Source organism: Myotis yumanensis, unplaced genomic scaffold (genome assembly GCF_028538775.1).
Source record: "Myotis yumanensis isolate MYYU_CA2020_CCGP unplaced genomic scaffold, mMyoYum1.0.hap1 SCAF_22, whole genome shotgun sequence".
NCBI lineage: Eukaryota > Metazoa > Chordata > Mammalia > Chiroptera > Vespertilionidae > Myotis > Myotis yumanensis.
The window spans coordinates 4,054,025-4,081,199 of NW_027223773.1; the positions used below are offsets into that span (position 1 = coordinate 4,054,025).

Below are 27,175 nucleotides of genomic sequence, written 5' to 3' on the forward strand. Positions count from 1 at the left end.
GCTAATCGGGAACGGGTCGCTTAGCTCTGTTTTTGAGTTCAGTTTAGCTTAGGACGTCATTCTGGTCATTCTCAAGGGCAAATGCGCAGAGCATCCAAATCGACACTTGTGACGTGTAAACGGCTGGGTCATGTTTCCAGGATGTTGCCGTTCATCACCACCAGCATTACCATAACGAGCTGTGTTAGAAGCGAAACAGCCCCGCCGGCGTGGCTCAGTGATTGAGCATCGACCTATGAACCAGGAGGTCACGGTCTGATTCCCGATCAGGGCACAGCCCGGGTTGTGGACTTGATCCCCAGTAGCTGGTGTGCAGGAGGCAGCCGATCAATGGTTCTCTCTCATCACTGATGTTTCTATCTCTGTCTCCCTCTCCCTTCCGCTCTGAAATCAATAAAAATGTATTTAAAAAAGAAGTGAGGAGAAAGACCTGGGTGAGAAGCGACTGCCTGTGAGAACCTGACTCTGGGCCTGGACTCCGGCTACCCCACGGCCTCGAGGGTTTTTCACAGGCCCGGCTGGGCCCTGTGGGTCAGTTACCTTGACGTAGTAGCGGATGAGGATCCTGCGCAGGTCGAACACCTGCAGCATGGTGGCCGCGTTGTTGTCGAGGACGCTGTAGCCCTCCAGGATGTACTGCGTCCGCGTGACCTCCCAGGTGAGCCAGCGCAGGTGGAAGGCGGCGTTGCAGGACAGCAGGTGGGGCAGGTGGCCGGGCTGGCAGCAGCAGCAGCCCCGGTCGTCCTCGTCGCCCTCCATGATGGCCTCCACCTCCCTCTGCTGGCAGTAGGTTCCTGGCGGAGCAACAGACGTGAGTTTTATACAGAGGCTGGGGGGAAAGGTAGGGGAGCCTGTGCTGAGAAGGGAATTCCCTCCTGCCTTTTTTTTTTATTATTATTATTGATTTCAGAGGAGAAGTGAGAGGGAGAGAGAGAGAGAAACATCAGTGATGAGAGAGAATCATTGATTGGCTGGTTCCTGCACGCCCCACACTAGGGATCAAGCCCACAACCCGGGCATGTGCCCTGACCGGGAGTCGAACCGTGACCTCCTGGTTCAGAGGTCGATGCTCAATCACTGAGCCATGCCGGCTGGGCCCTCTTGCCTTTTTTGAGGGACGATGAGCACTTATAACTGGATGAAGGCAGCTGGGCCATGCTAATTCTCATTCTACCAGCCAGGCGTGCAGTCCTTCCTCGTTAGAGGGGACTTCCTAAGTTTTATGTGATGATAACTCAAGTCACTGACTCCCAGCAACCTCCACACCCAGGCGATCCTCACCTCGGAATTCCAGCCCGCGGAGCTGGAAGGTGACGAGGCCGTTTCCGACCTCGATCAGGTGGACGAAAGCGTTGAGGTAGTCGGAGGCCAGGATAAAGCAGTCGCCGGAGCTGTAGTTCCCCCAGCGCCCGAGGACCAGGTCTCCGCAAAGGGACTCCTGGAGGGACCGCGTCAGGTGCTCGTAGAAGATGGAGTTGAGGTTGTTGTCATCGCTCGCTGAAAGACGACGAGACACATGCCAGGTGAGTGCTGGGTTCTGCGCCCTCAGAGCCAGGAAGCAGAGCTGTCATGTGATCAGGGCTAAATCAGGCCTTTCAGATGCTTCGCCATCTCAGTGGATGTGGTGGACCTGCCTGTTTTTCCCTGACACATGTTCTACGCCGTCTCATCTACACAATTGGCCTGAAGTCGAGTTAAATGCAGAACACCTACAAATCCGTGTCTCCTGCAGGGACCCCCTATCTGAGCTCTAGACCAGCGGTTGCCAACCTTTTGGACCTCAGGGACCACCAGTGGTCCATGGGCCACCGGTCGGCGACCGCTGCTCTAGACCTTATACCCACGTGTCTACTTCTCCTGTGTGTCTCAAATGCCTCACCTTCAACATGTCCCAGGCGGGCCCCTCTGTTCCCCGACTCAGTCAGCTGTAACCTCTGGGCCTTTGTTCCCGCTCCTCCACACCTCAGCCTCTCCCTTTTCCTTTCTTCTAACATTTTCCCCATCTTCCTACCTCCCTCCATTTCCAGGACCTCTGCCCTCTTCCCAGCTGCATGATTGTCTTAGGTGGACACCCACACCTGCCAGGTGGGTCGCCTGTGTATCTTCCCTGGGACCTTATCTAGTGGATTCCCTACACCCAGGCTGGGTCGGCTTTTCAAATCGAACAGCTGGGCGTGCTCACACCCAGGACTTCCCAGCCCATTCCTGAAGACCCTGGTGGAGAATCAGTGCTCTTAAGATAGTGATGAGCTTTCTTTTCTTTTTCTTTTTCTTTAATCCTCATCTGAGGATATTTTCCCATTGATTTTCAGAGAGTGGAAGAGAGAGGGAGAGACAGACAGAAACATCGATATGAGAGAAGCATATTGATTGATAGCCTCCTACACAAGCCCCAATCAGGGCCCGGGCCAGGGAGGAGCCTGCAACCGAGGTACAGAGGTACATGCCCTTGACCGGAATCGAACCCAGGACCCTTCAGTTCCCAGGCTGCTCTATCCACTGAGCCACACCGGCCAGGGCGAGACAAGATTTCTTCACATCACCTGTCATAGGGGCCCATGTCACTCATCATCCACGTGGGCTGAGCCGTGTCATGGAGTCGCACGAAGCGTCAGCACGCTTGGTTTCTATGCAGAAGAAGCTGCCTGACCTCCATTTCATTCCTTTTCTATGATGATTCTTAGACACTAAATAGAGATGTGAGTCTCTGGCAGTTTTAAAGGAAGGGCCTGAATGAGAAATTTAACTTTTGCCTAGTTGTCCAAACGATTTGATGTTTAAATGAAACAAAACAATTTAATCCACCCAAAGTGATCTCCTCAGAACACACTGACTACATACCTGCATAATTAGATTAAAATGAGATAAAATTATGCATAATTAAAGGCACAGTGCACACAGGACACTGTCCATCTGCCCAGTATCAATGGCCCTGGAATGTCACCGCGTCCCACAGCCGCCCCGAGAGACAGCTGTACCCACCCCCAACTTGTACTGCCAGGAAGTTCAACCAAAAGGAAACCTCTCTCTCCAGGTCTTTTCAAATTTCATGATGAGTTTCAATTAGTCATGTACACGCAACTCAAATACAGATAATGAGCGACCTACAATTCTCCCCAAACAGAATTCCTTGCCCGGGGGAGGGGGAGGTGGGTAAAAATAGAAGTTAATATTTGCATTCTGATAGGAGAAATAAAAAGGAGGCGGAATGATTGCAAATTAGATAGATTCTGGAAAGGAAGAAAAAAAAGTGCAATCATGTTCTAGCAGGTAAATCCTTCCATAGCTTCATGTTGAAGGAAAGTTCTGGAGGCCTCTGGACCCTAGAGCGTGGATGGTGGGATGACCTGCCTTTAGGGACAGGCCACCGTCCGAGCCTGCTGTGTCACCACATGATGGTTCCTAAGAGACCAGGCTGCAGCGTCTGTACGTGATGTTTATCGCACAGACACAAACATGTCTGAACGAACAGAGGTGTTCGATGCTGCGTTAATTCTACGTGACGATGAATTCACTCCCACACAGAACCGGCCCGCGTGCCCCGCCTGTCTGCTCAGCTTTATCTTTACGTCGGCGTATTGACCAAGACGCGAGTGGTCTCCACGGTCATTTCAAAGAGCAAGTACTTCATCCCCTGGTTGGATCGAAGGGCTCCACCCACAGGACAAAGGACATCGTCTGAATGAAAGAGAAGGAAGGGAACAAACATCTCACCTGGGTCCCTCTCCATCTGGGCGGCCAGCCTGGTGTTGGAGTTATCCACTCGCCTGGTGCTGTCGGGGCCACAGAACAGGGAGAAGTCACGGTGAGACCCCCGCAGGCCAGAGAGCTGGTTTGCAGACGTGGCCGTGCGGGTGGGGGATGCACGGGAGGTGGGGCTCACATGTGCGTGTGAGGATGATGGCTCCAGTTTGACAAGGCTGCAGCGAGGGGTCCCAGGGAACAGAGGGAGGGAAACGTACAGGAAACACGTGGAGGGAAGAGATGAGGAGTTCTCAGGGTTAGGGAGCCCCGCCTTGTGCCTGCTCAGCGTGGAGCGCCCGATCCAACCAACAGAAGCCGGCACTGGACTGCCACCGGAGTGTCCGTCTCAGAACTCGGTGCACCGTAGCGCCTTTCTTTGCCATGGATTCCAGAGATCATGGCAAGTGCTCAACGTCTCTGCCACTTGCTTTCGAGAGTTAGGGGGCAGCCCAGCCAGTGTGGCTCAGTGGTTGAGCATCGACCTACAAACCAGGAGGTCATGGTTCGATTCCCGGTCAGGGCACATGCCCGGGTTGCAGACTTGATCCCCAGTGGGGGGCGTGCAGGAGGCAGCTGATCCATGATTCTCTCTCTCATTGATGTTTCTCTCTCTCCCTCTCCCTTCCTCTCTGAAATCCATAAAAATTTATTTAAAAAATAAAAAGAGTTGGGGGGTGTCCTTACAGGCCTTTCTTGGGTTGGACCACAAAACAGCTCTCACCAATTTAGGAGAAGACGGATTGGTGGTAGCCATGGTAACAAGTGGCCACCAGAACCAGTTTAAACCTCTTCAGTTATGAGCGCTCACTGCAGTCACAGCTTCCATAAGCCGGCCAGTCCAGGGCGGCCCCTTGATCTCAGAGCCATCAGGTGAGGGACAGACTCAACCCAGAGGGGTGACCTGCCAACGACAGTCTCCCCAATAACTGCCTGTGCAGACGGTGCCACCCCACCGATGCCCCTAAAACGCCACCAGGCCTTGAGTTTCCCATGTCCCCGAGCCCCTCTGCTCAGACAGCCGCCAACCCCAACGCGCTGTCCTATTCCCGCTTCACGTCGCCTTTGAAATACCCTCAGATCAGCCTTGGAGATGAGAGAGCCCGGGGGGCAGGAAATAAAGCAAACAACAAACTCTCTCAAATGAAGGCCCGGATCCCAGGCCGACACAGGGAGTCCCTAGATGGAATTTTAATTTCACCTTAAGACCTAGGACAAATGGAATTTTCAGCAGCGGAATCAACAATTTTTAAAGTGGGACTGAGCTCAACGGAAGTCATTTACCAAACTCCGCGGGGAATTCCAACACCTAACGCAGCGCTAACGGGAAAGCTGTCTCCCCAGGAGGCGGCGGGATGCAGGCGCTTGAGATCTGAGTGGTCATCCGCTAAGCTGCCTGTGCGCCCAGGGCTCTGCCCCCCACCAGCCCCCACATACACCCCTGAGAAGGGCCGGGGTGTCTGAGCTCTTCTCAGCACTTTCCCTGCACATGTGGGGCCCCCCACTCACAGGTGCCAACTAGCTCAGCAACTGTGTTTCTGCCCGACGGCCCCACGGCGTGAGTGTCCATGCTGCTGCCCACAGAGCGAGTGGGCTTGCTGTCTCCTCCCGGACCGCAGCGGGGACAGGGTGCGGGGCCTGCTATCTGACTGCACTGTTTGACTCGTGAACACGTGGCCCTGTGGCCCGATTGTAAAATCATAAAGGCGATAGTATACAGTCATCCATCAAACCACCCACGTCTCCAAACAGGAAGCCGGTAATACACGCGCTGTTTTCTCATCGAGGGCTGCGGCCCTTAACAAAGCCCATCGCCAGGGACCTCACCCTTCCCAGGAGGGCGATGGTGACAGCTGGGAACCTGGGCCGGGAACCTGGGCTGGGAACCTGGGCCGGGAACCTGGGCTGGGAACCTGGGCCGGGAACCGGGGCGGGCCCCAGCAAGCTGTGTTCTGTCAGGAGCCCGAAGCCCCTGGGCTGAGCCCCTGAACTGGGGGCCCCCATGAGACACCTGCTCCCCGCCGCGTCCCCCTCCCCCCAGCAGAGCAAAGCAAGGAGCCCGGGCCCCCGCCGAGAGGAGGCCCCAGGAAGCGCCAAGTGCAGGAAGCCAGCCCGCAGCAGCGTCAGGGTCTTACTTGTAGTTCTTCTCCCAGAACTTCACCGGCCGGACGTAGGACGTGATGAAGAGGACGCTCCCGAGGAACGGGCTCAGCGGCGTGGAGAAGATGGACGTGGCCAACGTCTGGAAGAAGAGCAGGGCCGAGTCTGGGAGCCGGGAGCTAAGGCAAGTGGTCTTTTCACTGTTCCGTTTCTAAGCATCACCTGAGATTCTGACCGGCTTATAGTCCAGCCGTCTTCTCACCCAGAAAGGAAGATGGCCGTGGGGTTTCATTTAGGGACGACCACTGAGACACAGCACGCTCGGGGCAAGCAGGTAAGACTTGACCGTGGTCGCTAAGGGGTGACAGGGAACTGGGGCTGAGACAGCGGGCACCTGCACCCTCCTTTTTTTTTTTTTTTAATATATTTTTATTGATTTCAGAGAGGAAGGGAGAGGGAGAGAGAGAAACATCAATGATGAGAGAGAATCATGGATCGGCTGCCGCCTGCACACCCCACACTGGGGATCGAGTCTGCAACCCGGGCATGTGCCCTGACCAGGAATGGAACTGTGACCTCCTGGTTCACAGGTCGACGCTCAACCACTGAGCCACGCTGGCCGGGCCACATACAGCCTCTTTATGTCCTACCGACAGAGCCAAGAGGTCAACCTAACAGGTCCCTGGTATCACCTTTCAAAGCTGCCTTGGACCCAGTACATTTAAAATGACAGAATCAACGTTAATACTTAAAAAAAAAATAATCAGCAGAAGCTCAAAAAGAGTAGAAAGCAGCCACCCTAAGATACACTCTTAACAGATCGTCCTGCTGCATCTGGCTACTCATCCGCAGGCCAGGGTCTTACATGGTCTCCACACGTATTACAGGGGCGAACAGTCTCGTCTCTCCCTGGGGCTTACCGGCTCGGAAACTGACAGAGGCTCCCGAGAGAGGAAACAGGCCGGAACTGGAAAAAGCAATTTACCAAACAGCACCCCGCCAGCCCGAGAGCGAATTCAATTCCCCAGTGGAGCTAACCAGCCCCCTCCCCGCGCCAGGATGGACCCGCAGGTCCTAACAGAGGGATACAACAATGAACTTTTCAAAATGACTCCAGCACCCAGGCCTGGCATGCAGGGGCCTGAGAGCTGCGTCTGGAGGGCCTATCTGTCCAGTTCCCTGAACCATCTATCCCATGACACCCTGCTCGCAGGGCACTGGGCTCCACCCTGGCAGCCGATCGAGGCTGGGAAGGTGACCGTGGCTAGCGGGGGTGTCACCAGAGAGAGAGCTTTAGGAGCCAAGCACGGAGACTGACCGAAAACGACTGCAGTTCCAGGAAAGGGCCGTGCACAGGCTTACACTTTAGCCACATTCCCCCCGTACCTTGTTCTGCCGAATAACCTTGAGGAACTTTAGAAATCTCAGTGCCGGTCTAAGAATAGACACACAGAACAATGTGCACTGTGAGCCGGCTCGTGGTTTGCTTAGAAGAGGTGTTTTTCACACATAAATCTGCAGGAGGGCATTTTAAATTAAAAGAAAAAAAATCTAGAAAAGCCCTGGCTGGTTTGATCAGTGGTTAGGGCATCGGCCTGTGGACTCAGTTCCATTCCCAGTCAAGGGCACGTACCGGGAGCAACCAATCGATGTGTCTCTCTCACATCAACGTTTCTCTCTCTCTCTCTCTCTCTCACTCTCCTCCACTCCTCTTCCCGCCCCTCCACTCTCTCTAAAAACAAAACAAAAATGGAAAAAATATCCTCAGATGAGAATTAAAAATAAAAAAATCTAGACTACGGTATCACTTAATGATGAGCCCAAGTATTATTCCATCTCTGCACACGGAGTTCAGGTCCCAGGGGCTCCTTACAAACGTGTGTGCAAAAGGAAGCCAAGCCGTCCTCAACACGAGCCAACGACGGGCTGCCAGGGCCTAGATTGGGTCACACACATCGGGGAGGTACGATCCACCAGGGAGGCTTGCGAAGGTGGGGATCCCAGGGTGCACCCCTGAGATGGGATGTTAACGTAGGTGCCAGGCTGAGGGGTCTATTTAGCAAACTCCCCCAGGGGTCCCGGTGCAAGTAGCCCGGAACCACATCCTGGGAAACAAAAATGTAGGAAGTATTAAATCAGATGGACAGCCCAGTCAGCGTGGCTCAGGGGTTGAACGTTGACCTGTGAACCAGGAGGTCACGGTTCGATTCCCGGTCAAGGGCACATGCCCGGGTTGCGGGCTCGATCCCCAGTGTGGGGTGTGCAGGAGGCAGCTGACCCATGATTCTCTCTCATCATGGATGTTTCTATCTCTCTCCCTCTCCCTTCCTCTCTGAAATCAATAAAAATATATTAAAAAAAGAGAAAAGCTTACATCCAGGAAATGTAGGTAAAAATAGCAGCAGAAAGGATACGAGGGACTGCAAAGAGCTGAGCAAACACGTGGAACGACGAGCCCCAAGCCATCTGCCAAGGAGCCACATACGCCATGACGAACTGTAACTTCTGGAGCAGGTCCCCGAGCTGAAAGTAGAGGAAGGAGATTCATCAGAGGTGACGACCATGGTGTAGGGGCGTCAAGGTCAAGCACACACGGGTGTTCCGGCTGGGACGGGGCAACTACTGCTGGTCCCTCCCTCGTACCTCCCCTTGTCCTACATCAAGGCACCTGCTAAGAATAGGTTAGAACAGCCCGGCCAGCATGGCTCAGTGGTTGAGCGTCGACCTATAAACCAGGAGATCATGGTTCGATTCCGGTCAAGGGCACATGCCCGGGTTGCGGGCTCAGTCCCCAGTGTGGGGCGTGCAGGAGGCAGCCCATCCGTGATTCTCTCCCATCATTGATGTTTCCCTCTCTCTCTCTCCCTTCCTCTCTGAAATCAATAAGTATATATTTAAAAAAAACAATAATTAACCTGTGACTGATTGCAAGCATAAACAAGATGACCTCTCAAATACCCTAAACAGGAAGTTACGGAAAGTTACTCCCGCTGGGTTCCAGGGCAGGACTATGTCCTGCGAGGTTTCCATCCGCCTTCTGAGAAGGCCTGGAAGTAGGTCAGGCCGAGCAGCCACAGGCAGACAGGCGGCCCCGTCTGCCCAGCTAAAGCTCTAACAGGTCCCACTGCGCGGCACTGTGATTGCACGCATCCGTCACAATTACGTTTTGCTGAGCTCGGTGGCTGGTATTTCCACGTAAGCAAAGCCAGGAACGAGAGACTCATTCTCACGCTCCGACGCAGCCGAAGTGAGAGCCGCCGAGAAAGGGCAGACGCTGCAGGGAAGGTGGGGAGACCCTTGAAGGGCCTAAGGGAACAGGTTAAGGAGCTCAGCTGGGGTTAAAGCCAGAAGAAAAGAACTGGGGAAAACTATCAGACATTTTGAGGGGAGTAGGAAAAAGAGCAAGAAGGAACGGGTGGACATGGATTCATGGCATGAAGGGACCAGATACACAATATTCCATTTCCAAAGCTCTAGAGGGAAAAGGGGACCGAGGAAGGCCCATGCTGGTTAATACAAGATAAGGAAGACGGAGTGGGGGAGGGGGAGACAAAGAAAAATCACAAATATGCAGCAAAAATACAACAAAAAGCATCAGCGATCACAGTAAATGTAGACAGATACAACCTGCCTATTACAATATAGATTCTCAATCTGGATTAAAAAGAAAAATCCTGCTTTTATAAGTGCTTTTATAATAAATATTAAAATAACTCAGAAAGTTTTAGATAAGAGAATTTTTAAAAAGACACCAGCCCTGGCCAGTTTGGCTCAGTGGACAGAGCACCGGCCTGTGGACTGAAGGGTCCCAGGTTCGATTCCAGTCAAGGGCACATGCCAGGGTTGCTGGCTTGATCTCCAGTGTGGGGGCATGCAAGAGGCAGCCGATCAATGATTGTCTCTCATCACTAATGTTTCTCTCTCTCCCTCTCACTTCCTCTCTGAAATTAATAAAAAAATATATTTTTAAAAATTAGACAAAATAGACTTTTACTCTAAAAAATAAAAAAAGCAGTACATAATGATAAAAATGAAGAAGGAAGAGTTACCAGAAAGATAAAATAACTGGAATGAATATACTTAAACACATAATTGCAAGATATCAAAAACAAAGATGGACAAGATTAGGGTAAGATGAACAAATGTATTATAATAGGGAGAGAGCTTAAGACATACATCTCAGAAAATGATAATTTAATAAATAATCACATAAAATCGCTTGCCAACAGAATCGATAAGCTTTAGCTAAGAGATAAGTATATTAGAACCTTGCAGCTAACCAATGAGAATTATATAATTTTCAAGCATATGTACATTTACAAGATATAACTTCCTAAACTAAAAAAAGAAGTCTTAACCCAGGCTAAAAAAAATGATACCATGTAAATCTCTTTGCAATTAAATTAGAAGTTAATAGTAAAAAGAGGACAAAATAGCAATAGCCATAATAACCACAAAGTTTGCATTTGGATATAATAACAAACACAAGACTGAACTGAGAGTAAATGGTAGTCAAAATGACAAAATATTTAAAAATGAATGACAGTGAAAAGCAGTAGTACCAATCCTAACCTGTGGGACTCAGCTAAAGCAGTTTATAGAGGAAAATGCATAGCCTTCAAATGCCCATCATAGAAAAACTTCACGGTTCACATTGGGAGAGTATTCTTTCATATTAAAGTGAACAAGAATAATACACATGTTCTCACCTATTAAAATAAATGCAAAATTCCTCAATAAAATGTTTACACAATGAATCTATAAATGTACAAAACATATGATCAAGTTTGGTTCATCTTCAAATGTTTGAACATTAGAAGAAATGTCAGTATATTTTAAAAATGAAGGAAGTAAAAAAAGAAAAACCTTATGATGCTCAATGAATGCAGGAAGAATATTGGAAAATAAATTCAGCTCACTCACAAAAAGCCGCTTGCACCCCCGTAATAAGAGCGTTTTCCTGAAGCCTGATGAAGACTGTGAGTGCTATATGGCAGTAAACACCATATTTACTAATAAATGCAAAACCACAGCAGAATTTTTCAGGCAAGAGGCATCAAGCAGTAGGAACCCGATTAGCCTACTGCAATAAAGTGGAAATAAAACCTGAAGGGCAGGAAACACCGAGAGAGGAGAGAGCCACCAGGGTGACAGTTTGTCATCCGTGAAGTGCATTTTGGAAAATTGTAACGAAAAAGAGAAAGGGGGCTGCAGAGGGCATGAGCGTGCCCAGCAGGAGAGAGCTACTTAGGCAAATGAGTGGGAGCTAATGAGGGAAGTGCGAAGCCTGGGCCTTGATGAGCCGACCTTATGCAGCCAGACAATTCAGACCCCAACGGAACGGGACAGGAAGCCTCAGCCAGGGTCCTAGCTCAGAGCTGCTCGTTAGCGTATCCGTGCATGCAAATGAAGCCACCAGGGCACACGGGCATGTTACAACCGCCAGGAGGCAGGAGCACACACCTCTCACAGGTCCCGTGGGGACCCCCAAGAATTAGGGGTTACATGGAATCTGTGTCGGTGAGCGTTTCTGGCTGTGCACGGGGTCAGGGGCGGGTCCCCTGAAGGAGGCTAGGGTGGACGTCCACGGGAAGAATCAGGTGATGGTGGAAGAGAGCTACCTTGTTCTTGGGGTGCAATGTGATAATAATAGGGTTTATGCAGCGCTCTGCCTTCCTTCCAGTTCCTTCATCCTTTACATCCAACTTCTCTCTCTCTGAGGCATGTTCCCCATCCTTGTTTTGGGATTTTATTTAGACTTTTCTTCTCTGTCTTTTTTTTGTTTTTGTTTTTGTTTTCTTGTTGTTGTTAATCCTCACCCGAGGATATTTTTCCACTGGTTTTTAGTGAGAGTAGAAGGGAGAAGGAGAGACAGAGAGAAACGTTGATGTGAGAAAGACACATCGATTGGTTGCTTCCTGCATGAGCCCCGACCAGGGCCCGGGCCGGGGAGGAGCCTGCAACCGAGGTACGTGCCCTTGACCGGAGTCAAAGCCGGGACCCTTCGGTCCGCGGGCTGATGCTCTACCCGCTGAGCCACACCGGCCGGGCCATGTGGTTCAACTTTAGTGCAGGACTTACCACCTGCGTCAGAAAACCAAGGAAGAGGCCATCCGGTAAGAAATGCGCCTTTGAGACTGAGTGAAGGGAAGGGCCACGGACTTGCCTTGCTGAACAGGATGGACACGAGGAAGAAGTCCAGCAGGAAGCTCTCGGACAGGCCCCTGCAGTCGAAGTGGAAGAAGAGGACGGCGAAGCCCAGGGGCGCGAACTGGCGCCCGGGGTGGCAGAAGGAGGCGCGCAGCAGCTTCATGCCCGCCACGATCAGCAGGAAGCTGTCCCAGCTGCGGGCGGAGACGGAGGGCGGTGAGCCGCGCCGGCGTCCAGGGCTCCCGGGATTCGCATCCCCTGCACCTACTGCACCTGGTCAATCGGGGACCACCCTCCCCTGACAGAGCAGGAACCGGCGTCTCGGGGACTGGGGTCCCCTGTCTCAGTGCTCGAGGGGCGGAACTGGGATTACACTCAGCCCCGAAGGGATCCCCAGCAGGGGCTGCCCCTCGAGGCGCCTCCATGGCCCCCCGAGGCCTTGGATCACCCCCTCCTTCGGAAGGACGGGAGCTTATCTGCAGGCCAAGGGCAGCGACAGGCCTCCGCAGTCCCAGCGTCCGCCCTCCTTACCCAGCGAGGCTCACTGTCACCCCTCGACCGAAGCCTGGGATTCTAAGTACCAAAGACGTGGCCTCTGGCCCTGGCCTCCCCGAGCCAGGTCTGGACCGGAAGGCAGGTGAGGCAGGAGGTGACGGGGCCATGCATGTCAGTGTCTGCCATGCGTGACCAGGAACCTGCTCAGATCCCAGGACTCAGAGGCCTTGGGGCTTAGCCTGCTCGGCCTTTGGCAGATATTCCGGATCCATCCTCACCCCCTGAAAGGAAGAGCAGGAGGGGCCCCGCCCGCCTGGGATCAGGCGTCAGGGTTGACCTGGGCACATAACGTCTGAGCCACGTGGCTCCTGAGCAAATCTGGGAGTGTATCTCTTTCCCAGCCTCCTCCTCCAACAGCTCATTGGACCAGAACCCCTTAGGCCAGTGATGGTGAACCTATGACACGCATGTCAGAGGTGACACATGAACTCATGTTTTTGGTTGATTTTTCTTTGTTAAATGGCATTTAAATATATAAAATAAACATCAAAAATATAAGTCTTTGTTTTACTATGGTTGCAAATATCAAAAAATTTCTATATGTGACACGGGACCAGAGTTAAGTTAGGGTTTTTCAAAATGCTGACATGCCGAGCTCAAAAGGTTCACCATCACGGCCTTAGGCAGAAGGACAAATCCACAAATGATCCGGTGGATTTCCGGCGGTGAACCCAGTTAATCTGCATGAATGGAACCAGTGACTCGACTGCGCGTCTCCTGACAACAGCGAGCAGGGACACCCCGCCAGCACTGAACGCCAGCGCACTTGCTGAATGAAGTGACACGAGGCAGGAACTCGGGGAGCCCCGGCCTCACGCCTTCCCGTGAGCGCTGTCTACGCTGCAGGATGATTCTCAAACCCGCGGACAGTCATTCCCGACACCACTTCCAGCTCCGCCTCCATCGGCACCCAGGCTGCTCTGCAAATGCCTGCCCGCCCCACTCTGCGCTCTGCGAGGTGGGGAACACCCCACGAACCCCACAAAGCCGACCTCCCGTCTAGAGAAAGTTCACTCGGGCTCACCAAGGTCGTGAGCCCCGCCGGGAGGAGAATGAGCCATCGCCCACTTACTGGGTCCCGAGCCGCCGGTAGTTGCTGATGGAGAACGCATCGATGGTGAGCGCGTTCAGGATGATGGCCGGGTACAGGATGTACTTTTCAAAACACTGCAGCCGCACGTAGAGCCTTTCGAACCACATCAGGTGGGCGGCGTCTGCGGGAGACACAAACCCGCCCAGGACGGCCACGGATCAAGTATTTGTGGGATATAAGCAATACCCCCCCTTTAATTCATAAGGAGTAACAGGTCGCCGTAACATAAATGGTGACCCAGCAGAATGCCTCCCGATCTAGAGTCCGGGCTCAGTAAATGTCCATTTTTATTTCATCCTGTTCAGGGGCCGGGGAACTGGGAAGAGTGAAATTGAACAAAGAGGAACTAAAGTGTAGCCTATCAGAATGATGTTGTGGATTACAAAACCAAAGTCACCCTCACGGTAACATTCCCCATGTCAATCGCTCCTAAAAGACAACCAGTTAGATCAGGCTTCCTGCTCTGCAAAACCCCTTTTTCTGACTTCTCAGTTTAGAGGAGCTCGACGCTGTCCGATCGGGGCCGTCACAGCCAGTGCGATGCAGCCGCTTAGGAAATACGTGGACAGAGTCCTGTCGACATCTGTCACCAATTCAGAGACACACGACCCCCTCAGCCAGGTCGCTGCAAAAATATGGAAATTAAGAGGAACAGAAGCTGCCCTCATCCGCAGCGCTGATAGGAAAACGCCGACTTAAAGGAGACCTTTGAGCTGCTCCTGGCCAGAGAGGCCCTGGGGACCGGGGGTGGGGGGGTGCGATCGGACTTTCAAACGCTGGTCACACTGACTTTCAGGACAAGATGTACAGGGTGTCCCAAAATTCACGCAAGATTTGAATTTTGCGTGAGCATTAACAACAACAACAACAACAAAATAAAAGCCTAATTTTACTTGGTTTATTGAATCAGATGCTAATATCTGTTGCCCTTTGATGTCAAACCCTTCCATTCGATAAGCATGACCAAGTACCAGTGATGGCCCAGGGGCAGGGACAATGAAGACCAATGAAGGCCACGGCTTTGCGGATGTGCCAGCAAAGCCGTGGAGGCCATTGACCCGATGTGCTATTCCACACGTAACCCTATCCTGTATACTTTATGAATCAATTAAAAAATTACTATTTTTAATTATAAACCTGTGTTTTCTATCAAAATTACTTCTTGCGTGAATTTTGGGACACCCTACAGAAGCAGCTGCCTGACTCCCTCTGGGTCTGAGCCCCCAGCTGAGAGGACGGCGGTCACCTCTCTCCATGTCGCACACACCAGCCTCCCGGCGACGCGCGCTGCGTTCGGGGAAAACATCTGAGGCCCAGGTGCGCCGCACGGGAGCCCGTCACTCACCCGTCACTTCCCGCTGCAGGTACTCCCTGCTCCTCAGCACGGGGTGTGCGAGCCACATCCACGGGTGGTGCTTGCGGAGCTGCGGGAGCAGGTAGTGGGTCACGAAGCCCACGGCGCCGGCCAGGGCGAACAGCACGAGGCTGAGGAAGGGCTGCAGGACAGAGGGCGTGACCGTGAGCCGGCTCGGCCCCGGGGCAGGGCCGCCCAGGGTGACACAGGCCACTGGCCACCCCCGTCCCCCTCAAAGCACAGACGCAAGCTCAGGCCTCGCCGCGGGCCTCGGAACGGTGCCTCCTTCATCACGAGCCCCAGCTCTGGGCTGAGAACCACCCAGAACCAAGAAGGCGGGCGGAGAACCGGCCCGTGGAAGTCGTGAGGCCCAGGGGGTTCTGGCCATGGAATACTTTAAAAAAAGGAGATTGAAGAATAACAAAACTGCCCGGCTGGCTTGGCTCAGTAGTTGAGCGTCGACCTATGAACCAGGAGGTCACGGTTCGATTCCCAGTCAGGGCACATGCCAGGGTTGTGGGCTCGATCCCCAGGAGGGGGCGTGCAGGAGGCAGCCGATCAATGCTTCTCTCTCATCAATGTCTCTCTCTCTCTCTTCCTCCCTGAAATCAATAAAGATATATTTTTAAAAAGAATAACAAAACTAGCTAATGGATTCTGCCTCATTGAAAGAATTCATAAATATATAACATTTTTATAGAGACAGCAGCTGCCCGTCAGAAGCTCAAGCCGCCAATCCCACTGAGATTTCTCTGCTTCTGTTTCTCTACTGAATCTCTCTGGCGCTGGTGCTGTGACCTGCGTGTCACTCGCTGGGGCCTCACTCAGGCTATCCTATTACTACTGACCCACCTCACGGTGGTGGGGCCCACAGGCAGGCAGCAACACAACTCCCACTGGGGGAGAGAAAGGGTCAACAAAGAGCCAAACCCATGCCCTGGCCGGAGTGCTCAGTGGTTAGAGAGTCGGCTCCCGGACCCAAGGGTCGCAGGTTTGACCCCCAGTCCTGGTTGGGGGCATGCAGGAGGCAACCAACTGATGTGTCTCGCTCACATCGATGTTTCTCTCTCTCTTTCCCCTCCCTTCCTCTCTTTCTAAAAATCAATGGAAAAACTTGGGTGAGGATTACCCCCCTCTCTCCCCCTAAAAAGAGCCAAACCTGCCTGCAATTGTGGGCCAAGCCTCAGCCGGGACCCAGTCCCCACTGCCCAGGGCCACCCCCCAGGCCTCCCAGCTGGTCCTGCTTCCTTCCTCTGGTTCCCCGTCCCCTCCAGCCTGCGGGAAGGGGGCCAGCGCGTGGACACGTACCCGCAGGGACAGGAACACGGTGCTGGCGCTCACAGCGAAGGACAGGACCGCGGCCACGGAGCACAGGAGCAGGTCCGACTTCAGGACGTCCTTCTGGGGAGAGAAAGCGGCCGTCAGGGTTATGTCTCTGTGTTTCCCTCGGCAACCCTGCCACCAGGCAAATCAGGCCCCAGCGCAGGGACCCTGGACAAGCTTCCCAGAGGGGAAGTCTTTATAATATACTATTAAATCTCAAAGAGCTAAGTTCCTCTTTCTTATACTGCTTTTTCAGATTTTTAAAGCTTTTAGCTGCTATTCTTTTTTTAAAAAATATATTTTATTGATTTTTTACAGAGAGGAAGGGAGAGGGATAGAGAGTTAGAAACATCGATGGGAGAGAAACATCAATCAGCTGCCTCCTGCACACCTCCTACTGGGGATGTGCCCGCAACCAAGGTACGTGCCCTTGACTGGAATCGAACCCAGGACCCTTCAGTCCGCAGGCCGACGCTCTATCCACTGAGCCAAACCGGTTAGGGCATCTTTTTTATTATTATTGATCTTAGAGACAGGAAGGGAGGGGGAGAGAGATAAGGAAAGAGAGATACAGAGAGACTAGAGAGAAAGAGAGAAAGGCAGAGAGAGAGAGAGAGAGGAAGAGAGAGACAAAGAGAAAAAAGAGAGAGAATAAGACGGCCAGAGAAAGACACAGAGAAACAAATCCAGACACAAGGAGGGAATCTTATGCTCACATTACAGCACAAGAATATTATGCATCAAACCGTGAAAGCTGAATCCGATGGTCTCATTAAAATATTATAATTGGGCCGGAAGCCTCGCAGAGAAGGGCACACACATCACATGAAATCCCCTACCAGGACGGCTCTACCTCATGCCGAGACCCAGGCAGGCAGGCCCCTCCCGGCACCTCCAGCCACACGCACGAGAGGCCATCGGGCGCCGCTGGCCGCAGCTCACTGCTCCACGTGTGACTTGTGCCACAACAAAGCAGAGAGCGCGGCCACCAGTCCCGACACGGAGGACCCCCCGGGGGAGGGGGAGATCTGGGGCCGCGGCTGTCACAGGCCCTGGCGTGGCCATGCCAGCGCGATCCTGCGTGTGTGGCTCCCCGCGTGCCATGGGGTGCCCGGGCTGTCCCCCGGTGTCTCACCACCGAGTCTCTCATCTTTCCCGGGAGAGGGTCCTCCGCCAGCTCCTCCGGGTCCGGGAGGGAGCTCTTAGGAAACCATCTGCGCCGAACGAAGGACCTGGAAGTGGGAGGACACGCGTTTGACTGTTGGGAACATGTGGCTGTGGCCATGGCGAGACCTCAACGCGGACCCCACACTCACAGAGACGACACGAGGCTCTCTCCTTCCCCATAAGGAAAACGGCCCGCATTCGAGGCAGCGGGGCCACTGGCTGGGTGCAGAGAGGGTCTTGGCTGAGGCGGGCACTTCTCAGATGCTCGCCCATGGGAAAGGCCAGGCAGGCTTGGGCTGCGGGCTACCCACTCCCTTCTCACCTCCCCCTCCTGCACCCCTCCCCCACCCTGCACCTCTCCCCCACCCCTGCACCCCTCTTCATCCCTGCACCCCTTTTCCACCCCTGTACCCCTACACCTTCCCCCACCCTGCACCCCTCCCCCACCCCGCACCTCTCCCCATCCCTGCACCCCCCACCCTGGCACCCCTCCCCCATCCTTGCACCCCGTATCCCCTGCACCCCTGTATCCCCTGCACCCCTGTATCCCCTGCACCCCTGTATCTCTGCATCGTGTGCTTGTGAGCTTTACTCGGGAGCACAGAGGCACTGGAATGTGTGCTGGCAGCTCAGGGGTTTCTGGTCAACCTGCAATTCCCTCCTCCTCACCCCCCTCACCCAGGGACCAGCTAGGAAGAGTGCGACCCCCCGCCCCCCACCGTGAGAGAGCAAGGCTGCAGGGACCCAAGCACAGTGTGTGTGTGTGTGAAACTCACACACGTGTGCATGTTACAGCACAGTCATATTACTCATCGGTGCGTGTGTTACATCACAGGGCATGTGACTCACACGCATGCGTTAGAGCACGGGTGTGTACAGATGTATGTGTGTGTCCCAGCACAGAGCGTGTGTGTCTCAGCTGTGCGTGCGCTGCAGTGTGGAGCGTGTTTCTAGCGCAGGGAGTGTCTGCCTGCGTCGAGCTCGGGGCGCGGTACTCACAGGAGCACGGACGGGTCGCTGCTCTGCCGGCTCAGGTGGAAGGACAGCGAGACCAGGAGGCCGCAGAAGGCGGAGAACAGCGCGGGGATGTGCTGGGCGCTCCAGGGCTCCTGGGGGGAGACCGCAGAGCCCATGGGTGAGCTGCTCATGGGGCTCAGAACCAGATTCACGAGTGGGCGGGTCACGGGTGCCCACAGGATGGGCGTGACTCTCCGATAGGCCGGCGAAGCCAGCGCGGCCCTGGGCAGAGAGCCATTTCACGCGCCAGCCTCACTTTCTTAGAAATGAAAACGCATCTCCTGCCCGGCCGGTGTGGTTCAGTGGTTGAGGGTCACCCTATGAACCAGGAGGTCAGGGTTCGATTCCTGGTCAGGGCACATGCCCGGGTTGTGGGCTCCATCCCCAGTGTGGGGCGTGCAGGAGGCAGCCGGTAATGATTCTCTCTCATCATTGGTGTTTCTCTCTCTCCCCTTCTCCCTTCCTCCCTGAAACCAATACAAATCTATTAAAACGCATCTCCTTTCTCCCCCACAGGGAAGGCGCAGGGTCCCGGGAGCAGCATCTGGCAGGGAGCCGAGGCCCAGGGCCTGCAGCTGGAGAGTCGGGGGGAGTCTGGCTCCAAGGCCCGTCCCCCCACCAGCCCCGCTGAGGGCCGCCCGAGAGCCTCTGACCACCCTCGTGGGCCTTGGTGTGACCCTCACAGGTCACCGAGTCTCCACTATCCCTCTGTCGGTCCCTCCCCCTCCCTGTGTCCAGTTGGCCAGGCTCCCACGGTCTCGGTCAGGACTGCTGCTCACAGATGAACTGACGGTTGGCTTATGAAGCGAATGCAGGCAGAGCACATTCTCACGTTGCGATGCCCTTCGTATCAGCTTCGTGCACTTTCTAAGGGAAAAGGAATCCATTTTCCTTACCCCGTTAAACAGGAGGGCATTTCTGCCCCGCCGGCGTGGCTCAGGGGTCGAGCGTTGGCCTGTAAACCAGGAGGTCAGGGTTCAATTCCTAGTCAGGCTCGTTCCCCAGGGAGGGTGTGTGGGAGGCAGCCAATCAATGGTTCTCTCTCATCACTGATGTTTCTCTCTCTCTCTCCCTCTCCCTACCTCTCTGGAATCAATAAAAATTTTTTTTTTAAAAAAAGGACATAAGGTCTGGAGTCTGGGGAGTGGGATGCTAACGAGCCACTTCATCTCTCGGGATCCTCGTTTCCTTGTTTTCAAAGATAAAATTGAGGGGTTGGATTAGAGGATCTCTCAGGTCCCTGCCAGGACTCAGACGATCCCAGGACGAGACGCCTGCCCCAGGTCTGCGGTTAGGGTTTAGATCCTGAATGCGGGGGAAACGCCCTACCTGAGCTGCGACCCTGCGGCACCTGGGAGGGCCTGGCAGTGGCGAACCAGGCTCGGAAACCCCGAATTACAACGACGCGCCTCCACCTCTGCGTCCCCCGCCGCCGTCACTAACACAGAACCTCCCGGCCAGGGGCGGTAAAACAGACATCACGGCGCGTGGGACACCCAGCCAGTTAACCACCCAGACACCTCTCCCGGGAGCAAAGATTCCGGTGGCTTCTGTCCATCACTGTCAACTTGCTACCGTCTCGGATGAGTCAAAGGGAATATGCAATCAGGAGAGGAACCAAATGGTCTCCTAATTAACATTCCAGGGAGCAAAATCCACTCCTAGTCCCCCGATCTGCCCTCTATCGAGCGACAATAGTAAAAATGCAAAAAAGCACAGCCGACATGCTGACATCGGCGGCAGGGCCCCTCCGTCCACCGCAGCGCAGGGATGGAAGGAAAAGTCAGTCCTGGGAAGCGGAGAGCAAGGAACAAAAGGCAGAAACAAAAGCCTCGTTAAACTGGCAGCAGGACCCCGGCTCCAGGTGAGGCAGCGAGATTTCCTTCATCCGAGGGGCCCCCTTGCGGATTGGCTCACCTCGTTCCTTCAATTTGCAGCATTTAACAGGCGTTGCACTGAGAGTGAGAGTCCATCTGTGACTATCCGGAGCCTCAGGGCTTACGCATGAGAAGGGAGAGATGCAGATGGCTCCATTTTTACCAAAACGTTTCAAAATACGGACAGAACGTGAAGGATCTGGAGCCACAGGCCAGATCGCTTCTTGCAGGCGGCAGCTGCTCTGTGCCGAGCCAGGGGACGCAGGGCCACCCTGGGGTGCCAGGACCGTTCCGAGGCGCCCAGCTCCGTCCGGTTCCAGGCGTGTTTCAACCCGTAAGTGAACCCCAGAGCCTCTGCGTGCGCGCCCATTCCCGGCACAGAGCTGGCCGTGTCGCTCCAAGCAGAGCCCACTTACGATGGCCCGACGGTCACTTACATGGACAGCACGTCTCAAGCCAGGATGAACAAAAGAAAAAGCGATTCCAGCAACAAAGCCTTTATCTCCTGGCCGACCGGGCCAGAGACGCCTGTGGGGCAGGCCCGGCCCGGTGGGCCCTGTGCGCCCAGGTGTCTGAACACCCGGCCTCCCTCCGCTGAGGCCTCCCCGCCGGGCCTGCTGCCCCTGATGCTCGGAGGGTCCCTGTCTGTCCGACCTGGAGGCCACATCTGATTCCAGGGACCATCAGGGGGCACAAAGTGCTGGGAGAAGACGGGGGGGGGGGGGGGGGGGGCGTCCGCTCACCTACCTTCACGGCGCTGAAGCAGAGTGCGTGCAGCGCGGTGGCGGCGGCCACGCTCCGGGCCACGCTGCAGACGGCCGACGTCATCCCAGAAACAGCTGGAACACACACAGCAACAGGCCCTCCTAGACCTCGGTCCCCACAGCCAGGGCGCGGGGTCAGGGCGCGGGGGAAGGCTGTGTGTTCAGGCATCAGGGCCTGGGTCCCCATCTCACCTGCTTGGCCCAGAGGCCCTAGGAGGGGCAGCCACACGTGCCTGCACGGGGGCACACCGACCATGCATGCAATGGCACAGCCCACGCTCGCATTCACACGCTCCGGACGTGGCCAAACGCACACGCGCCACCCTGACACCCACTCACTCTCGTTCACACACCTCCCGGCGTGTGGATTGTCCAAGGAATGGCCAGCGGGGCCCCCAGCCCCCTCCACGGCTCTGAGAGCACACCCCTCCCTGGTTCCTGACTGGCTGGACCCAGCAAGGTGGGCCCCTCTCGGTTGGGCCCTGACTGAGCTGACCGGAAGCAGGTCAGGCGCTCACGTCAACGAGAAGACACCGACCGGGTCCTGGGAGTTCCAGCCCGAGGCTGCTGGGCCGACCGGGCACCGGAGGAGGAGGAGGAGGAGGAGGGGGAGGGGGAGGGGGAGGGGGAGGAGGAGGAGGAGGAGGAGGAGGACACGTACCAGAGCCCCCGAAGACCAGCATGTCGACTTGTTCCAAAAGGTAAACGCAGAACGTGTTGATCTGCGGGAAGAGGCCCAGGAGGGACATGGCCGGGAAGCAATACAAAAACCCTGCGAGGGCACAGACAGAGGGGCGGTGAGGGGGCGCCGTGCCTGGACCCGCCGTGGTCCCCCTGCCCGCCCACCACGTCCCTCCCGATCGCCCGGGACCCCGCGGGCTGTCTAGGCTGAGCCCAGCGTGTGCAGTGGAAGCCAGAGGCTGCTCCGAGACGGAGCCTGCAGAGAGGCCCTGGCCGCCCGGCCTGAGCGTGACCTCGGGATGCTGGGAGCGGGCTGGCCTTCAGCTCACCAGGCGGATGTGAGCTCAAGGCAGACAAGGGTGGGAGAAAGCGGACCGGGAAAGTGACAGGAACATGGAAACCCCAGGGTGGCAGTTAGGGGGGCTCTTCCTGGCGGGGACGGAGGGAGGGGCAACAATCGGAGCCCAGGGGGGGCCCTGCTTTGCGTGTCTGTCCCTGGAGCCCTCGAGTGGCCGAGAGTCCTGAACACTGCAAACGTCCGCTGGAGCCCGGCCAGCGTGACTCAGTGGTTGAGCATCGACCTATGAACCAGGAGGTCAGGGTTCGGTTCCCGGTCAGGGCACAGGCCCGGGTTGCGGGCTCGATCCCCAGGGTGGGGCATGCAGGAGGCAGCCGATCCATGCTTCTCTCTCATCATTGATGTTTCTATCTCTCTCTCCCTTCCTCTCTGAAAGCAATAGAAAATTATTTAAATAAATAAACAAACATCGGCTGGAGACTCAGAGTTCAGTCTTGACTCCAGACTCCACAGGGAGGCGGGGAGACTGGTGATGAACTAAGAGACTCCACACACTGACGAGGGGGCACGGAGGGCTGCCTCCCCCAGCCATCGACATGCACTGGATAAAGCATCCATGTGCACACAGCTTGGCTCTCTCTCTCTCTCTCTCTCTTTCTCCCATTTCTGCTGGGTTTCACAGAACCACAGAAACTCGCGTTAGTAATGCTAGGGCGCATCTGTCCTCCTTGCCGTCTCAGTGTATTGGGTAGAATGTCAATGGAGTTGGATCCTGGTAATCCTCAATAAAACAAAGGAAATTAGATTTGAAACCCAATAAGCCAAACACAGGGATTATGTCTAAACCCTATACATCAACTAGTCAACAGCGGGAGTAGATGCCGGGGGGATAGGGGGCAGGCGGGGGGAAGGGGGGGCGTACAGTTATTGCTGAAAAATCGGAAGTGCAGGCTTTCCCGGTGAAATGGTAGGAACGGGAGACTTCCGTGTCCTCCTCTCGCTCGCAGTGGGTTAAAAGCAAGCACGCGTGGGACGAATCCCTCTAGAGCAGGGCCGAGAGCTGGGCCAGCTTCGTGACGAATGTGGCCATGAAAAGTGGGCCTTCGCTCAGCATGGGGTCACAGTTGGATGCTCACGGTGAATTCGTTGCAATGTTTTCAGTGGCGAGATCTGAACCACCGTCACCGGCCAAATAATGACATTTTGGCCAACAAAGGGCCACATCCGTGACGGTGGTAGAGCCGCCAGCCGAGGTGTGTGGGCTACACTGTGGTGGCCGATGCCATCGCCTGAGGACACTTCTCAGGGCCAATCGCTTCCCTATGTGGCACTTGGTACAGTGTGGGGCAAAGGCAGGTTTACAGTTGTTGGTAAGGAAAATAACGCCATGATTAATACATAATAATACAGCCCGGCTGGCGTGGCTCGGGGGTTGAGCGTCCACCTGACCGGGAATCGCACCGTGACCTCCTGGTTCCTAGGTCGATGCTCAAACCCTGAGCCACGCTGGCCGGCCGGGATCAAGACCCTTTAGAACGATCCGGCACTGGAGGCTGCGGGGCTCCGGCACCCACGGTCCCCCAAAGGTGGGCAAGCCCAGAGGAGAATGCACAGCTTCACCCCATACCCTCGTGGGGAAGTCTCTTCTGTCAGGGGGTCTCTCAGAAGGGACACGGAGCCCAGACCCCCCACTCCCCCGCATTCCCGCCCACACCCCCCCGGAGGCGCTCACCCAGGAGGAAGTCCCTGGCGGACTGGAGTGACCCCGGGGAGCACAGCTTCAGGCCGTACACGACGTAGGTGGGGGGGTGCCTGGCTTTGGCCCCTGCATCGAGAAGCAAAAGAAGGCCACACAGTACACAAAAATAGATTGGTCTGCTGTATGCAATGATTTGGTTGTGTCCCTAGAAAACAAACACAGTGTCTGGATGGCACCTTTCCTTCTGATTAAGTGACAAAAATCTCACAGTCAATTGCTTATCTATACTAATAAAAGGGTAGTATGCTCATTAGACCGGACGTCTTCCGGACGACCTTCCGGACAAAAGCCACGGTGGTGGGAACAAGGCAGAAGTGGTTAGGGGCGATCAGGCAGGCAGGGGAGAGCAGTTAGAGGCAATCAGGCAGGCAGGCAGAGTAGTTAGGGGGGATCAGGCCAGCAGGCAGGTGAGCGATTAGGAGCCAGCAGTCCCGGATTGCGAGAGGGTGCAGGCCGGGCTGAGGGACCACCCCCCCACCCCCACCCCCGTGCACGAATTTCGTGCACCGGGCCTCTAGTACCATGTAAGACGACTTACACCATAACACCCCCCCCCCAACAATTTATACATGGGAAACACCAGGAAAAGGGGGGGAGGGGGAAGGATGCTGATTCTGTCAAATAAGAATATCAAAAAGCATGTTTGACCTCATGGATTCCGCAAGTTTACCTGGAATTTTAATTAGCACCTTTGGATACAATCTAGATCTCATTCAATGCTTTCCTAACACTGAAGGCTCCCTTGCATTGTTCTTCGTGTGCAAGACTAGTTTAAACCGTTAAACTAGTTTAGACCACTAACTTCACTGTTAATAGGAAATGGAATTGCACGTTGTGGGCTTCCTTCTCCTATGTCTTTGAAAGTGAGACTACGCCCTAGCTGTTTTGGCTCCGTGGATAGAGCATCGGCCTGTGGACTGAAGGGTCCCGGGCTGGATTCCGGTCAAGGGCACATGCCCAGGTTGCGGGCTCGATCCCCAGTAGGGGGCTGCAGGAGGCAGCCGATCCATGGTTCTCCCTCATCACTGATGTTTCTCTCTCTCCCTCTCCCTTCCTCTCTCTCTAAAAATCAATAAAAACATATTATTTTTTTTAAAAAATGAGGTAGGGAGAATACCTTTGCAATCCATGGACGCCTTTGCGTATAACAAACAGAGATGAAAGGGATAGGGTTTCAGACGTGAATTTTTAGCCGCTGCCTCGAACGTGTTATATTTAGAAATGCAATTTAAATCGCCGCTGCCGCTGTCATAGCAGCGGCCCTATTCCGAGACCATCCTTTAATAGGAAGGGGGAGGGGGTGGGCTGTCCGTGGGGGCTGGCGAGGCTGGGCCCCGAGTCCCGGCTCGGTCTTCAAGGAATAGCTGCGCGCGTATGAAATTTCCTTTTGGATCCGCGTAGGTCATAGGTTAATGGGTGTGGGAATACCGTCTCAGCATTAAAAAATGGAAAGCAGCCCTGGCCGGTTTGGCTCAGTGGATAGAGCGTCGGCCTGCAGACTGAAGGGTCCCGGGTTCGATTCCGGTCAAGGGCATGTACCTTGGTTGCGGGCACATCCCCAGTAGGGGGTGTGCAGGAGGCAGCTGATCGATGTTTCTAACTCACTCCCTCTCTTCCTCTCTGTAAAAAAATCAATAAAATATTTTTTTTTTTTTAAAAGGAAACCAAATCCCAAGTTAAACCCGAATGGGTTTCTCATCGAGCGAAGAGCAGAGTGAACGGGTTGGCACAGAAAACCGCTCGGTGTACGAACGCACCAGCGCCTGCGAGGCTGCTCCCAACCGACTCCGCTGAAGAAAAATGTGATGAGGTCACCCCCTCCCACCGGCCCTGGTGCCCCCTTTCACGAAAAGGTTAAAAATGAGACCTTCGAGGACCTGGAAGCCTTTGGCCGTGAACAAGTGCGAGACACCGTCTGGGATTGGCCGCGTCACACCTCATTTACTGGGCGTGGGAACCCTGGCTTCGCATTTGTCATTTCTGAGACGAAACCCAAGGCTCCCTGAGAGAGAGGCTGCCCTCGCCACCCTCACGCTTCATCTCCCTTCCCGGACGCATCTGGGTCCCCGAACAATTCTGAGAGCACCGCCAGCACACGCCTGTGAGTCGCCGTTATCTGCCTGGGCCCCTCAGCGCACCTGCTAATAACAGTTCCCTGCTCCCCTTCCTTCCTGCCTTCCCAGGCAAATCAATCACTGAAAGCCCCAGGTGGACTGTTTTCATATACATATAAATACATATTGATTTCAGAGAGGAAGGGAGAGGGGGAAAGAGAGAGAAACATCCATGATGAGAGAGAATCATGGATCGGCTGCCTCCTGCACGCCCCCCGCTGGGAATGGAGCCCGCAACCCGGGCCTGCGCCCTGACCGGGAATCACACTGTGACCTCCTGGTTCATAGGTCGATACTCAACCACTGAGCCACACCAGCCGGCTCTCTTTTGCCTGCTGAGTCGATCAGCGGTTCTCAACCTGTGGGCCGCGACCCCTTTGGCGGTCGAACGACCCTTTCACAGGGGTCGCCTAAGACCATCCTGCAGATCAGATATTTCCATGACGATTCGTAACAGTAGCAACATGACAGTGATGAAATAGCAACGAAAATAATTTTATGGTTGGGTCACCACAGGAGGGACTGTATTTAAAGGGCCAGAAGGTTGAGAACCACTGGAGCAGATACTGGCCACTCCCTGTCTCCAACCCACGCAGACAAGACAAGCAACGTGCCTCCCTGGACACTCACGTGGATCGGCGAGGCGGGGTCGGGCTGGACGCTCTGGAACACAAATCAGAAGGGGCTGCGTCAGCACCTCGCGGGCTCCCGTGCGCACAGTGGGGGGGGTTCGGGGGGGCGGGGGGCTTGCCTTGAGCAGGGAGTACTGGCAGCTGGCCATCACCAGGCAGAAGAGCAGTACCCACAGGTCTTTGCAGAAGCCGCGGCTCAGCGTCACAAAGCCCAGCAGCGACACCAGGACCACCAGCGAGACCGCCAGCACGTTTTCCTTGACGTCCTCCGTCCTGTGTGGGGCGGGGAGGTACAAGCAGAGGGGGGACACGGTGGGCGTGTCTGTCTGTCACCAGGGAACCCCGCGTGCTCCAAGCAGACAGAACCCCGCCAGCCGGGCAGCTCTCTCTGAGCCTTCACACCTGGGCTCATTTCTCCCATTTGAATTGCCAAGCGACCATGTCTGTCCTTGTCCGGATCTCACTGCTCTGACAGGTTTGCAGCACAGACGTGTGCTACCTGCACGTGTTTCCGAGAACCTCAGCGACCGTGTCCCCCTGACCGGCGTGC

General features: G+C 54.9%; 1 protein-coding gene across 1 annotated transcript in view; it reads right to left on the minus strand.

The window, feature by feature from the left end:
* Positions 1 to 27,175, minus strand: part of PCNX2 (pecanex 2) — a 56,492-nt gene that overhangs the window by 13,964 nt on the left and 15,353 nt on the right. The window contains exons 11-26 of the mRNA XM_070401103.1: positions 26,745 to 26,898; positions 26,624 to 26,656; positions 23,853 to 24,024; positions 21,803 to 21,913; positions 21,125 to 21,216; positions 18,483 to 18,592; positions 17,452 to 17,548; positions 16,302 to 16,394; positions 14,985 to 15,135; positions 13,619 to 13,760; positions 12,008 to 12,185; positions 8,256 to 8,364; positions 5,877 to 6,006; positions 3,715 to 3,773; positions 1,282 to 1,497; positions 541 to 794 (exon numbers count right to left, since the gene is read on the minus strand). Coding sequence (XP_070257204.1) covers positions 541 to 794; positions 1,282 to 1,497; positions 3,715 to 3,773; positions 5,877 to 6,006; positions 8,256 to 8,364; positions 12,008 to 12,185; positions 13,619 to 13,760; positions 14,985 to 15,135; positions 16,302 to 16,394; positions 17,452 to 17,548; positions 18,483 to 18,592; positions 21,125 to 21,216; positions 21,803 to 21,913; positions 23,853 to 24,024; positions 26,624 to 26,656; positions 26,745 to 26,898 — 2,101 coding nt within the window. The remainder of the gene's footprint in view (positions 1 to 540; positions 795 to 1,281; positions 1,498 to 3,714; positions 3,774 to 5,876; positions 6,007 to 8,255; positions 8,365 to 12,007; positions 12,186 to 13,618; positions 13,761 to 14,984; positions 15,136 to 16,301; positions 16,395 to 17,451; positions 17,549 to 18,482; positions 18,593 to 21,124; positions 21,217 to 21,802; positions 21,914 to 23,852; positions 24,025 to 26,623; positions 26,657 to 26,744; positions 26,899 to 27,175) is intronic.